The following is a 15,906-nucleotide window of genomic DNA, read 5'->3' as shown; positions in this document are numbered from 1 at the left end:
GAATCTAATAAAGGAACGTAGACCAATGAAAAAATCTATAAAGAATACTTCATAAGTGTGTCTAAACATGGTAGCCCAAGGTAAGTGCTTCTTTTGGAACGAAAGTATAATATACAATGCATGCAAGAAATAGAAGTGTAGATAATTAAAGCTAGACTATAGCAAGTTATTTGCAATAGTTTGTCCAATCAGTCATATTTGACAAGTTAATTCAAATTGGTTTGATTGAGTACGTGGACATCTTCAGCTCAAAGGATGAGTGACACATTTGTTCAAAGACGCAACATTGTACTGTAAAAATAATATTATAAAGATAATTTTGAGGGGGAGGAAAAACTCAAGGGAAGCCACAGCTTCAATTATAACCCATATTCACTATCATTATTAACAAGGAAATAAAGCCAATATAGTTAAATGTGTATAAGGTGATAAATTCGGCAGTTGTGCGATTGGCACTGAAATGTAGAATAAAATGGAGACCTGGAATGATTAAAAATAATCTGATTTTTCTTTGTTTCCTTTTTTTGGATTAGGTTTCTACATAGGCCAAATATACCAGATGATTGTAAAATTTCCACTTTAATTTGCATGCCTAAGTATAGTCTTGCGTATTAGAAATGAGGAAAAAATAAAATGTAACCGATAAGTTGTAAGGGAATATATCTTGGTTAAAAAAACAGAATCAATTTTCAGAAATGTAAGAATAAATGTTGTGTGTCAATAAAAACAAATTTGAGCTTACATCATGGCTATCAGATTTTTCTTAATTCTGCTGATAATTCTATAATATCACTCTAATCTGCTTTCTGAGGTTTTTTTTTCAATGCAAAAGATTGTTTAATTGATCTGTCAGGTGTTTTGGAGGTTTGTGTGCATGAACCTGAAATTTGAAACCAAAAACCGCAAAATAGCATGCTATGCATATGGGAAGTAAATAGATACCATATTATTTTTTTTACTTGGCTTGGAATTATTTTATTTGATGGTTCTCACTAGTGCTGAGTATCTTTGAAATCATATCATATAATTTTAGCAAAGAGATACCTAGATGTGGCTCTGGTGCCTGAGATCCTGGCCAGTTATGGACCAAAACTATGCTATTTTAAAATAAAGTAATAAAATTGGGTTAGTTGCTGATATTTTACTTATACAGCATATTCCACACAATGGGTTTTTATTTTGATTAAAAGTACTACAATAAAAAAAACCTCTTGGGTTTGAACAAAAAGTATAGTATTACATTTCCACGCTATTTAAAGAACAACGGAAAAACTAACCCATCTTACCTTATCTTCCCAAGAGTAAAGAGATTGAGTGCCATTGTAAAGAATAAATAGAGTAAGTAAAGAAAGGTAATATTGTTACCTTTGGTGATTAGTTAGCCTAAGAAGCAAGAGACCAGACAGAACTTTAGAGGGTTCATTAAAATAAATTTCTGGGCCATGTGTGGTGGCTCACGCCTATAATCCTAGCACTTTGGGAGGCCAAGGCGGGAGGATTGCTTGATGCCGAGAGTTCCAGACTAGCCTGAGCAAGAGCAAGACCCTGTCTCTACAAAAAATGCAAAAATTGATGGTGCCACATGCCTGTAGTCCCAGCTACTCTGGAGGCTGAGGCAGGAGGCCAACTCCTAGAGCCCAGGAGTTGGAGGTTGCAGTGAGCTATGATAATGCCACTGCACTTTAGCCACTGCACTCTATTCTGGGTGACAGAGTGAGACCTTGTCTCAAAAAAAAAAAAAAGAAAAAAATTAATTAATTACTTAATTTCTGGTCTTCTTGTTCAATACATCTGATCTCTCTGCTACCTCTCGGATTTTTTTACTACTTATTTTTTATCTCATTCATCTTCCTTTGATTTCCTCTCCTGATTATATTTTAGCAGTGTAAAGGAGAAGGCTGTGTTCACTTCTCTACTTCTTCTCAAAGAATTTTATTTTTTCTTTTTCTTTGAAAATAAGGAAAAAAAAAAAGAAAAAAAGGAACCATCCTTCATTGGCTGGGGTAGGTCTTCAGAGTGGAGGTAGAGTTAGGTTGTCTTCAGATTTTTTGTATAGGCCTTGATTATTTTATTTTGTATTCTTGCTATCAGAATTATTCTGTATATCAGCTTAGCTTATTAAAATAATATTGACTTTTCAAATAAATCAAAGGTGCAAGGAATGTCACTGAGTGTTGATATATCTGTGAAAAGCTTTATATAGAAATTAAGAAATCTGTGTTAGGAAAGGGAGAATAGAAGGCAAATGTGATAATAATTTATCATATAATGTCTAAACCTAGTCATTGTGAATATTTCACTGTAAGATTAAGATGTATGTGTATATTGATTATGGAAATGCATTCTTCCTTATATATGGAGAATTATATCTTGGGGAAGTTGTCCCCAAGATATTTGCTACCTAAATCATCTTTTCAGCTATATATGGATAGTAGAAATTCCATCTCTTCAATATTTTATGAGACGGTATGTTGGCTTGAAGATGTTATAAATGGCAAATTCCTTTCCAAACCTGTTTTTCTGCCCTTATTGGTTCTTTAAACTAAACTAGGTTGGATTTGCATATATTCAGTTCTAGGTAAGTCACTAAATAAAGATAACCAGTTATGTAGGATGTTATTAATGAACATAGGATATTGACTAATTCATAAACCCAACCAGTGAACAAGGGTAAGATTTTTTTAAACACAAACCGAAAAGTCAGAACAGTTATTTCTTGTGTTTAAGTCTCAGATGAACTCTGAAAATCATTTACAAAAATAGATTCTTAAATTTATAACAAAGTATAAAACTAAAGACTATGACAGCCAATTTAAGCGTATAAACTTCCACATGTACTTACAGAACAAGAAACAAAAGAGAAATACTTTTAAAGAAATTTAAAGTTGTTCTCTAATATGTTGGTTTCTTATTCAGCTCAGATATTTTATCAGACTAAGGTACACACATTTTAACAAAATACATATGCCAATTTAAGAAGAATTTAGGAGCATACTGTTTTTACACAATTCCCATAAGTTAATGGTCATTTAACGTATTATCCAATCCAAAGGTGGTTACAATTTCTGCAACAAACTTTCAAGGAAGCTCACCATGTGGTGGAAGGCCAAATCTTAATTTTTACCCTTGAGTTAAACCTCAGTAACAGTACTGTTTGTGTCTGTGTTTGTAAAATGTACGATTTGGAATTTCTTTTCATGTAATTGATTTTTCATTCCTTTATGCAACACTCAGCAAGTATTTATTGAGCATGTACCATGTGCCAAACACAACACTATTTGTATGAGACAAAATTGTGGAGGAACAAAATTAACAACAATAACAAATTACTTGACATTAAAGGCCTCAATTTACTAACAGAGAAGAAAGATATTGACCAGAATTCTTGGTACGAATCTCACTCAGTCTTCACAACGACCTCATGTAATAGGTGTACGTGTAACCCATTGCACAGATGGAGAAAGTGCAGGGCGGGGAAACTGAATAACTTGCCAAAGAGCACCCAGGTAGCGAACAGCAGGATCGGGAACAGAGCCCAGCATTGTCTGCTCTGAGCCTATGCTTTAATGACCCACCATAGGCTTCCTGGTGCTGCATCTCTTAGGGAAGAAACAGTGACCTCTGGGGTGCGGGAAGGAGATGGTGTCACAAAGGAGGTGGTATTTCAAGTGCATCTCCGGAAAAGCTGGTAGCAGGCAGTCGTGGCAGGAAGAGAATGTCGGACAGTGCAGCACAGAGAAGTATACTATAGGCGTGTTGTGTGGAGCAGGTCCAAATGTGTGAAAGAGAACGGCATGTTTGCCAAAATGCTGGTGGTATGAAGGTGGGTAGAAGTGCCCTGCCAAAGGCCTGTGTACCATCTAGATTTCATCCTTCAGGTAAACACTGGGGTAGGAATAGGAGTGCAGTTAGGGTGGAGCCTTAAAGAATTTGAGGCAGGGAGTATGTTATCAGATTTGTGCTTTAAAAGGTGACTCTGGCAGAGAAGGGTGGAAGAAGGCTGTGGTGGGGCGGGGGGCGGGGCGTGGTGAAACCAGAGGCAGGGAACACACTGCCTTGCTGTCCAGGAGTGATGGTCAGGCCACCGCTAAAGCCTGTGGCCAGGGAACAGACAGAAGTGGCAGATCCGAATCTTGATCCCAGTTGAATGTGGAGAGGAAGGAGGTGTGTGACGGGGAGAGATCTCTGTAAAATGATGCTTGGATTTCTGAATTAGGGAGCTGGAAGGGTGGTGACCAGTCTCTGATGGAACTCCAGAAAGAGGAGCAGGTTGGAGTGAGGAAGTGATGGCTTCCGTTTTGGCTGTGACAAGCTTGGGGTGACTGCGGGCCATTCCACTGGGAGATGATCAAGAGGTGGTTAGAAATATCTGGGGTGTCATTAACTCATGAATGGTCCCACTCCAGAGCCACCTTTTACCTTTTATAATTACCCTGCCAGTCCTATCAGTCAGCAAGACCTGTCAATTCCATCTCCTTAATATTTCTTAAATCTCCACTTACACAAATCAGTCTCTGGATTGGTCATTCGGACTGGTGTGTGCAACACCAAATAACTAGGAACATCGTGTTTCTACAAGGCCCTTCAAATCAGATTCAGGCCCATCTCTTCAGCTTTGTCTCTCTCCTCACCCCTCTGCACAGAGCCTGCACTCTAGCCATACTGAAGCAGTCACAGTTTGTAAGAGATCATGCTGCTCACATCTGTGTTGAAACATAAAGACATGTCTCCAACCCCTACCCCATCCCTGGCTACACACCAGGGAGTGGCAATGGTAAGTGATATAGGGCTGATCCTCCAGGAGCGTCTAGGAGATAATCAGAAAATTGTGGCTCACCTGAGTCACATCCATGTCCATTCACTGAGTTTCACTGACAGCAAAAAGCTAGGTCCCGGGCGTCCACTTAAATTACGTAGACAATATCCTAATTCAGTGAATTGCAGAAAATCAAGTGGGTTACCTAATCATCACATAGAATAGGTGGTTCATATATTCATGTTGTCTTATTCTACTGAGACTTGGAGCATCATCGTTAGATATAAAAATCATTTGGTAGTGTGCTGCCATAAATAACTATTGAAAAAGTATGTGTGTGCCAATTTCTCTTATCCTGGCCTGTATCTCCCTGTTGAAGGAAACAGTAGCTAAGAGTGAAGCTAGAATTAGTAAAAATGAAAGAACAGTTCTGTAATGTATGCCATAAATAGGTCCTACATGTAAAAAGTTAAAGAGCTTATTTTATTGTGGAGGAAACTACAAGTAAGCAAAACAAAATCTGTAATAAAATATTCTGCTTTATGCTCAGAATTCTAAAAATGTTTTAGCTGTAGATTGGAAAACCTGCAATTGCTTCATTACCATTTAATACATTGTACATCAAGTCATTTAGGGACAGAAACAGACTTGAACATTTTATTTGATGAAACATTTCATAATAAATCCATTTTACTCAACACAAGAAAAAAAAAGTTTTAAAGTTTACTTTTTGTTTAAAGCAGCCAGTTCAGAATAAGCCAGAATTATCCCAGAGAATTGTTTATACTAAAAACAGGCTGAGAGTAGTTTGAACTGTGACCACCAAAAAAATTGGAGGATAAACATTTACCTTGTCAAGATCTCTTTCGAAAACCTCTGTGCTGCTTCCAAGGAGAGGGAACAAAAGTAAATAATATCTGCAACCCAAATCTTGCTTAATAGAGTGATTTGTCTTCAGGCCTACAGACTGGTGACAGGAGCACACCTCCTACCTTCTTCTAGCTGCCAAGGTTTATTCATGCCTCTGAGGCTGCATCCTCAGAGAACTGAGCAGAGTGTTGGGTTTAAGACCTCTTTAAGGGCCTGGAATCCATAACTACAATTAGATTTTGGATCAACCTTAAGGAAAACTATGCAACTGCTGTGTGCCTCAGTTTCCCAATCTATCCAATGACGATAATAGTGGGGACTGTTGTAGGGACTAAAAGAGATGACACAGCGTGGACCAGAGCCTGGCATATAGTAAACGCTCAATATACGTGAGTTACAATTTCGTCGGGAGTTTCCTTCAACGCCACTTGGCCTTTCTAACTAGTAGCATAATAAATATAAATGGCATCAGAACGGTAGGGGACAGGAGCCACGTGATCGCTCCACGAAAGCCACTTGTAGGGGCCTTCAGAGAGTTAGCAACACGGCTGGAGGAGGAAAAGCCGGCGCGCCGCGGCCCGCGCGATTTCCCGCCGCGCCCGCGTCCCCGGCGGCTGGCGGGCTCCGGGGGCGCCCGGGCCGCGGCGGCGGCGGCGGCGGCGCGAGCGGCGCCTCAGGGCCGGTGAATCATCCCGGCAGACACCGAGAGCCGCGGCAGCAGAGAGCAGCGCTGAAAAATGGCTGAAGCGGCCACGGGCTTTCTGGAGCAGCTCAAGTCCTGTATAGTTTGGTCTTGGACGTATCTCTGGACCGTGTGGTTCTTCATCGTGCTCTTCCTGGTCTACATCCTGCGGGTGCCCTTGAAAATCAACGACAACTTGAGCACAGGTAAGGCCGGGCCCGCCGGGCCCGCGGCGCCCGCCCCTCCCCCGCCCCGGAAAGTTAGTGCAACTCGCGCGGGGCCGCGGCAGGCGCGCGCTCGGGGACGCGCCGGACGCCCGCGGCCACCCGCCGGGGACCCGGTGCCTCAGGTGGCGGGGCCAAGCGGCCGGGCGTGCGGGGGCGGCCGGCGGCCTTCACGGCCCCGCGGAGGACGAGCCGCGCCGTTCACGCTCTGCTAGGCGGGCCGGGCCGGCGGCGGCGACACCGCGGCCCGATCCGGCAACCGGCCGCCCTCTGCCGGGGCTGGTGGGCGGGAGAGGAGGCGGACGGATGTCGGGAGCGTGGGAGTTCCCGGGGACACCCCCTCGGGTGTCTGCGCTTGAACTCTTAAGGCTCTTCAGACTCAGACCGAGTCCTTCCTCACGCCCCCTCGGCCGTGGGTGCTGGCCGTCCGGAGTGTGGTCGGGCGCGGCGCCCCTCCCCGCCCGCGACAGCGGGCCGGCCGCGGGCTTCTGCCCCGTGGTGTCCGGCGGAGAAGCCTCCAGCGGGGCCGGGGCCATCCGGACGGCGCTCGCCGCGGGCCTGGAGTTGAACCCCGCCTGCGATAGGGATGTCGCTCGGATGGAGACAGGGAGAGGGATTCCCCAAGGTACTCTTAGGAGTATATGCTATGGATGACGTGTCAGGTTACCAAACGGAATATCGAAGGGACAAAAGGAGAGACGGGAGATCTGGAATTTCTGATGGTCTCAGTTGTAAGTTTTAGATGATCTCTACCGGTCTCCCTACCCTCTAAAGCTCCACAGGTTAAACAAGTGAGCCCCGCGTGTCTCATACCCATGGCCGGTGGTAAGTGCAGGAGGTAATTAGAGCAGGATCCTAAACCTGCAGCCAGCCAACCGAATCGTTAAAAACAACCACAGAGAAAACTCACGCCAACAGTAACGCTTCAGAGACAATTCAGAAGCACAGTATATTTTAAAGGAAGGGTTACAGTCCTTGATGTCTGGAAATTGTTGTAGGACTCAAGGTAGAGTCTTTTATTTCAATTGCACAGTACTCTGGGAAATCCATACAGTCCTGAATGTGTTTGTGTGTGTATATGTGTACACACACGCACACACACACACACACAAGATCTCCTATTGTTTGATTTTCATACTTTGGGAGCCCGGGTCTTGAAATGCATTTTCCTGTGGTGTTAACTACCCTAAAACACATTATAGAACACTTGAGATAATGTATTCATTTTGTTAGGAACTTGTTCTTTTCAAATAGTAAACTTCAGCATCTTAATTACTTTCACTTGAATTCATGTTTGTATCTACATTTGTTTCATAATATCCTTTGGGGTAGTTTCCCTGGGAGGCAGATAGGATACCGCACCCTCGAGTTGTCTCACCATTTGAATAGGTATTGCTCAGCCCTGTGGATTCAGTCATCCCAGGGACCATGGCTTTTGGCTTTCTGTCTTTTTGGATGGTTGCTTTTCACAATATTGTGTTCTTTGCTTTAGACAAATATGTTTCTAAGATACTTTCTACTCCCAAAGTCCTATATTTTTAAGACATTTTTTTAATGTATGTTGTCATGGAGTCATTTATTGGTAAGTGCGTGTTTTAATCTGTTTTGTGCTGCTGTAACAGAATACCACAGACTGGGTGGTTTTTAAAGAAGAGAGATTTGTTTCTTATAATGCTGGAGTCCGGGGAGTCCAAGATCAAGGGGAAAGCATCTGAAGAGGGCCTTTTTGCTGTATCATACCATGTTGGAAGGTGGAAGGGCGAGAGACCATGAGAAAGTAAGAGGGGGCCTAAACTCACTTTTATAACAAAACCACTCCCTCAGTAATGAAATGAATCCTAATTACCCCTTAAAGGTCCCACCTCCCAACACTTTTGCATTTGGGATTAAGTTTCCAACACATGAATTTTAGGGAACACATTCAAGTTGTAACACAGGATTTAATTTTTCTCCCAAAAAGTTCATTATAGGATTTTTTAAAATGTGACTGTTTTTCATTAATACATGTTTAAAATTTTAATTTGGGAACACATGTTTGTGTACCACATTTTCTTAAAGTAGGTTAAATAATCATCTGTCTATGTATGTGTGTATGTGCACACAAGTGCCACATACCAGCGGTTTATACAGAACAGGCAAGAAGCAAAATACTTAGAAAGTATGTAGTTTTTAATGAAGGATGGCAACTTTAAATCTAGCATTTCTCACAGATACCTTTGTCAGTTCGTGTAGGGATATTTCTTATTTTGGGCTTTTAAGTGATAGAGAAAATATGAAGATGAACAGGCCATCTGGGCTGTACCTCGGAGCCTGGGGCTATTTTCTTGGTGATGCTGGACTTCTGTTTTCAGTGTGATTTTATGTTCATTTTGGTCATAAAGGAAGATAAAGGAGAAGCTTGCAGAGAGCACTCCCTTCTCTGCTATTTCTATGAGGATGTAGCAGGGCGGGGCATGAAGGGACTTAAGCATCAGTTTTGAGGTGTGAGATTATGGCAACAGACCACCCCAGAAGAGTTTAGGTTTTTCAAAAAGCAGTGGCAGACATTGGAGGCCTTTTTTTCTTCCCTTTTAAGCAGCAGTGAGAAGTTATAGTAGGAAAACTGCCAAAAGATTGTTGTCAACTTAATTCCCTCCTTTCCTTGCCAACTCCCCTCCCATTTGGGAAAAAGTTTGTGTTTTTAAGTTATTGACAGGGAAAGCTCAGGGAAAAAGAACTTGCTAGCTAGCCCTACACTAGAGGAGGCACGAACCAGCTTCCTATGTTGAACTTGTCCTTGTTGGGAGATACCAGTGGGTTCTGATGGGACTCATTTTGCTGTTCTTAAGCCCTGTGGTGGTTGCCCTTCCTGTGATGAAGGCAAGTGTGTCCCTGGAGAGGCCCCTGAGTCTAGAGCTGCTTTTAGGGAGCTGCCAATGGCACAGCCCTCCCTCCTCCAGGAAGCTGAGGGCTCCGTCACAGTGAGGCAGCCAGGAGCCAGGGCTTCCATGACACAGACGTAGCTCTGGACCTGTAGGGGAGCAGGATCTGGTAAAAGTGTTCCAGAGTTGTTCTTGGGTATTTGCTTGGCCAATATCTTGATTATTTGTGGCAATTTTAATATTTTTAACCTCATTTGATCATATTTTGTGGCAAATGAGTTTAACTTGATTTTTTTTTTTTTAATTTCTTGAATGCCTCCTATGCATAAGGCATTGTGACAGGTGCTACGATAGGAAAGATGTACAAGTTTGTAAAACTCAGGGTAAATAAAGAGTTTACAACATGGGTGCAACTTCCAATAATGCAAGGTGGAGCAGGGCAAGGCTATGAGAGCTTCCTTTGAACTGAGCTTTGGAAAGTGAGGAGAATTCCACGTTTGGGGACGCGGAGGGGTCGACCTCCCAAACAAAGGCACAAAGATGTGAAAGTGCAGGTCAGATTCACAGAACTGTGATCATGTGGAATTTAATTGAAAACAATAAAAGAAAAGGACTTCTAATGGGCAAACCATACCTGTTTTAGCTCTTAAATCATGTGTAGTGTTCCAAGTAAAAAGAATTTTAATATTCTTTTCAAGGTGTGCCTTAGTTTTATTGTACTATTTCCCTATTCTTACCAGCTCAGTTTGCTGGATCTTCATTGCATTGAACTGGTGCCATGTAGGGTATAGAGATATAGTTCAAAGAATTCTGTTAACCTACACAGAGAAAACTTCACATAGGCAACAAAATATTGTAATGAAAAATGAATTTTAAAAAAGAAGGGGGATAAAACAAACATATTAGAAGTAGTAAATACTGGTTAGCTTTGGTAGTTATTTTTTTTAAGAGACAGGGTCTCGCTATATTGCCTAGGCTAGATTGGAACTCCTAGGGCTCAAGTGATCCTTCTGCCTCAGCCTCCTGAGTAGCTAGGACTACAGGTACGTGCCACTGCACCTGGCTCCTGATAATTGATTTTTCATGCTCCTCCCTTGATTTGGATAGCTGACTGTTAAAATAGTTTTATAATTTACTGAAAATAGAATGAACTTTTAACAAGATTAAAAAGTACCCTAAATTATATTACTTGTCAGTTTTCAAATGAATTAATATCATAAAACAATGCTTTAACAGAAGGGCAGAAAAATAATTGTAGATCAGAAGCAGTCTTGCAGGATATTCTTCAGGAAAAACCATAGAATAGATGAGTCTAAGAAAAATAGCTATAACTTACTTTGTACTTGTTTCAGGAAAATCCCAGGATGGTATAGAAAAACTGCCTTCTGAACTGAGATGGTGCCAAGAGACCAAAGGAATAAGCCAGACCAATCTAGTGTAGCGAGTTTGATAAGTTTATTAGAGGTTACTCACACAGGGCTCTCCTTCCTAGTCCAGATAGGAATCCTCTGGGCGCTCACTCCTGGGCAGCGGTGGCAGGAATTCTCCAGAGAGTAAGATCTGTCCTGCCTGCCTGTTTGTGGAGCCTTAAATTTCTGTCTGGCAAGTTATGCAGAGCTCTCTCTCTGCATCATTGTATGTTTACGTACAATACAGGTTAAGCGTGCACAGTACTTTCGATTGGGTGGGGACTTTAGTATTGCAGTGAACTAAAGGGGACTAAGGCAACTAAGGCACCTTCACACAGTTCAGACTGGTCTTCAGACTTACAACCTTCTCCACAAAAGGAGCTACTTAAGAATACCCTTTGTACTTTGTATTTCTTTCAACTTTTTTGTTTTGATCTGTATCTCTAAATTCAAATGAAAGCTGCACGAGTTCTTTTAAACATTAAAAGCCAGTGGTGGGGAACTTGTATTTTTCAGTTAGTACTGTGGTGTGGATAGCACTTTTTCATCTACTCTGTGTTCGAAGGTTTTTGATGATGAATTTAAAACATCTTGCATGGTACACCTTTTCCTAAAACTTGCACCTTTGACATTTTTGCACCAAGCAGCTTAAGTGATTTTCCAATATTTTTTCTATTTCCTGAAAAGAAAGTTTTCAAAAATCTTTGAAATCCTATTGCATTCCTTTTGGAAAACAAATGTAATCTAATAACCTGACCTAGGCTTAAAGTTGTTTATGTTATAAAACTGTTAATTTAGATGATAAATACTGATATAAAACTCTTATATTGTTGAATCAAAATGATATATAACTTCAGCTGCAGCTCAATTTTGGTTTTTTTCATGTTGAGAATGGTTGTTCTAAATTTACTTAACACCCTGGATTTCTCCTCTAGAGGACCTGGTTGTAGTTTATATAGGTCTTTTGCCCCTGCTGCACCTGTTGTCTAAAATGTTCTCCTTCACCTGTAAATCCTATGCATCCTTCATGGACCAGCTGGCAGGCTACCTTCTGACCCCTTCAGCTGAGGAAATATAGGCATAGCTTGGAGATACTGTGGATTCAGTTCCAGACCACTGCAATGAAGATAATATTGCAATAAATGAAGTCACATTAATTTTTTGGTTTTCTGGCACCTATAAAAATTATGTTTACACATAATGTAGTTTATTAAGTGTGTAGTCATTGACTTCTCCTTTCTGGCTATGAAAGTCCTAGATGGCATTTCCCAATAGAAGGCAGTTTCATCTACGTTGAAAATCTGTTGTTTACTATGGCCACCTTCATCAGTGACCTTGGCTAGATCTTCTGGATAACTTGCTGCTGCTTCTACATCTGCATTTGCTGCTTCACCTCGCACTTTTATGTTTTGGAGATAACTTATTTCCTTAAACCTCATAAACCAATCTGTGCTAGTTTCAAACTTTTCCTTTGCAGCTTCTTCACCTTAAGCCTTCACAGAATTGAAGAGAGTTAGGGCCTTGCCCTGGATTAGGCTTTGGCTTAACAGAATGTTACAGCTGATTTGATCTTCTATCTAGACCGCTAAAACTTTTTCCATGTCAGGAGTAAGACTGTTTCATTGTCTTATCGTTCTTGTGTCCACTGGAGTAGCACTTTTACTTTCCTTCAAGAACTTTTCCTTTGCATTCACAGCTTGGCTAACCATTTGGTGCTAGAGGCCTAACTTTTAGCTTATCTCATTGGCTTTTGGCATGCCTTCCTCACTGAGCTTAATCATTTCTCGCTTTTGATTTAAAGTGAGAGATGTGCAACTCTTCCTTTCACTTGAACACTTAGAGGCTATTGTAGTGTTATTCATTGGCCTAATTTCAATATTGTTGTGTCTCAGGGAATAGGGAGGCCTGAGGAGAGGGAGAGATTAGGGAATGGCCAGTAAGTGGAGCAGTCATGACACACACAACATTTATCAATTAAGTTCACTGTCTTATATGGGTGTGATTTGCGGCCCCTCAAAACAGTTATGATACTAACATCAAAGATCATTGATCACAGCTAACCATAACAGACGAAATATTATGAGAATTACCATGTCACACAGAGACACGGAGTGAGCACATGCTGTTGGAAAAATGGTACTGATAGACTTGCTTGATGCAGGGTTGCCACAAACCTTCAATTTGTAAAAAGTACAATATCTGCAAAGGCAATAAAGTGAAGCACAATAAAATGAGGCGTGCTTGTATTTCCTCCAGCTCTCACAGTGCATTATCTGAGAGGCATGTTTTTACCTTACATGAATTATGGTATATGTGTGTAATATATGTGCATCTGTGTGTGTGTGTGACTCTCTGTATACATAGGCTTCATCACTTCTTCTAGACTCTAGTTTTTAATCTTCCTTGCACATCGTAGGTCTTTATCATTCACTGGATGAATGAATCTCCAAGTTATTGTGAACCTAGTGAGCTGGGATTGGAACAATGGACTTGATCCAACACATTACTGGGTATGTGCCCCATCTAAGTTTTCAGCTTTAGATTGAGATCAGAAGCTGTCACAAAATCTTAAATTCTATGATGAGTCATATGCATCTAATACATAGTGGTCCAGTTTATGACCACATGAAAGGACAATTTGTTGTTTAATGTCAGCTTCGAGTTTAGAATGTATCCCAGACATCTTATTTATTTTGGGAGAGGTTTCTCTCAGCCGGTAATGAAGCAATCTGAATGATGCCTTCCCGCCCGCCCGCCTCAGTTTTTGTATATGTAAAATGATGGTTTTGCGTTAGTTAAGGTTCCTTCTACCTCTGGGGTTCTGTGTCTTGGCATGAATTTCATTAAATGCAGAGTGTAGCACCAAGAAAATACATGGACTTGATGAGTATTTGTTTTTTTTCATTTTATTTCTTTTCTTTTTTTTTTTTGAGACAGACTCTCACTCTTTTGCCCAGACTAGAGTGAGTGCCATGGCGTCAGCCTAGTTCACAGCAGCCTCACACTCCTGTGCTCAAGCAATCCTTCTGTCTCAGCCTCCTGAGTAGCTGGGACTACAGGCATGCGCCACCATGCCCGGCTAATTTTTTCTATATATTTTTAGTTGTCCAATTAATTTCTTTCTATTTTTAGTAGAGACGGGGTCTCGCTCTTGCTCAGGCTGGTTTCGAACTCCTGAGCTCAAACAATCCGCCTGCCTCGGCTTCCCAGAGTGCTAGGATTACAGGCGTGAGCCACCGCGCCCGGCCTATTTTCTTTTTTTTAACTTTGAGAATATTATGTGGATACAAACATTTTGGTTACATATATTGCCTTTGCATCACCCAAGTCAGAGCTACAGGTGTGCCCATCCCCCATATAGTGCGCTCTGCACCCATTAGTTATGAGTTTACCCATCCCCTCCACCCACCTCCCACCTGCTTGGCACCCGATGAATATTACTTCCATGTGAGCACCTAAATGTTGATCTGTTTGTACCAATTTGATTTCGAGTACATATGATGCTTGTTTTTCCATTCTTGTGATACTTCACTTTGAAGAATGGGTTGTGGCTCCACCCAGGATAATATAAGAGGTGCTAGTTTACAGTTTGGACTCTAAGTCTTAGTGAATACAAGTTCAAATATGACTTCCTTCAATGGCTTTCCATTGCACTGAAAATAAAATCTAAGTATATTACCCTGGCTTACAAAGGCTGATGATCTGGCCCTTTCCTACTCCTCATATATTAACTTCCACCTCTCTTTCTCTAGATCACTACATTCCAGACATGCTGGGATTCTTTCTGATTCTTAAACATGCCTAGTTTCTTCCTGCCTTATGGGTGTTGTAGTAGCTGTTCCCTTTACCCGGAATGCTTTTTCACTTGAATTTTGGACAGTAGTCTTCTTGCCATTCACATGTCTGCTTAAATTCACTTCTTTCGAGAGGCTTTCCCTGGTGCTCCAATCTCAAATGACCATCCAGTTACTATAATCTCACCAGATTTGAATTCTCTGCATAGCACTTAGCACTGTTTGATGTAATTCTTGTTTATTAATTTATTGCATCGTTCCCCATGTGACTGAAAACTCCATGAGAGTAGGGGTATCATTTGTCTTGTTTTGTCTGTCTTATTGTGTATCCCCCAGATCTTGAACAGTGAGTGTCTTGGCCTAACGTGTGCTCAGTGTGTGTTTGTAGAATGAATGAGAAACTGTCAGTTGGTTGTGATGACTCAGCAGTAACACTGTCCTTTAGGAAATGATTTGGGAAGCTACCATGTAGTTATGAGGTTGAGAATTGTGTTCACTGACTCTGTTATAACGATTACCCTGATATACATTTCCAAAATATTAATACATTTCAATTCATTCTTTAGGGGTAGAATTTAAGGAATGCTATCCTTCTGGTCCATATTATAAAGTAAATTTAATATAAAGAATATTGAGAGTTGAAAATCGATCACTTTGGGAGCCAATTTGTGTAGTATAGCCTGGTACTTCAAACATAGGGGTGTATAGAGTTCAGTACCTCATATTGTCTGTAAAGGTGGAGCTCAGGGTTCTATCAACAGGGAGAAAATTGTCTATGGGGAAGGATAGGGTAATAGAAGAAATAGTTGGTTGGGAGATTTTTCAGAACAACATAGGCCATAATGACACAACACACAGAAATGTAACTTGAAGTCATTAGAAATACTACAGCACAATTTTAAGCTCATTATTTGCATATTTCCCCTCTAACCATAGAAACCATTTCTAAGATTATATGAGAAGCCAAAGTGAAAATAATTTTAACATTATAGAAACTTGCTTTTTTTTAGTTTTATCTTTTTGTTTTTTCTATTTTTAAACTTTTTTTGTTCTTTTTTTATATTTTTCTAGAACTTTATTTTATAGCCAATTTTACTGGAGTTTTTCTTTTTCTACAAAATACTGTGTATCTATTGAGAGAAATAAATACCAGCTTTGATGAGATGAAAGGAGCATTGGATTTAGAATCAGATTTGAGTTCAAATTCCAGTTTTACATGTGTTGAGTAATTTTGGACACATTTCTTTGTAAGATTCTTTCCTCATTTGTAAGATGAGGACAGTAATCTCTATTTCATAGGTTTAATTTGA

At 40.8% G+C, this 15,906-nt stretch overlaps 1 protein-coding gene across 1 annotated transcript in view; it reads left to right on the top strand.

Annotated features, from left to right (window-relative positions):
- Positions 1-6,184: 6,184 nt before the first annotated feature.
- Positions 6,185-15,906, top strand: part of ST7 (suppression of tumorigenicity 7) — a 272,179-nt gene continuing 262,457 nt past the window's right edge. Inside the window, exon 1 of the mRNA XM_012652738.1 lies at positions 6,185-6,514. Within this exon, the coding sequence (XP_012508192.1) occupies positions 6,364-6,514 (151 nt within the window). The 5' untranslated portion in view covers positions 6,185-6,363. The remainder of the gene's footprint in view (positions 6,515-15,906) is intronic.

Source organism: Propithecus coquereli, unplaced genomic scaffold (genome assembly GCF_000956105.1).
Source record: "Propithecus coquereli isolate 6110/MARCELLA unplaced genomic scaffold, Pcoq_1.0 Scaffold4, whole genome shotgun sequence".
NCBI lineage: Eukaryota > Metazoa > Chordata > Mammalia > Primates > Indriidae > Propithecus > Propithecus coquereli.
Note: the sequence above shows the minus strand (reverse complement) of the source record. Positions and strands in the feature narration are given on the sequence as shown.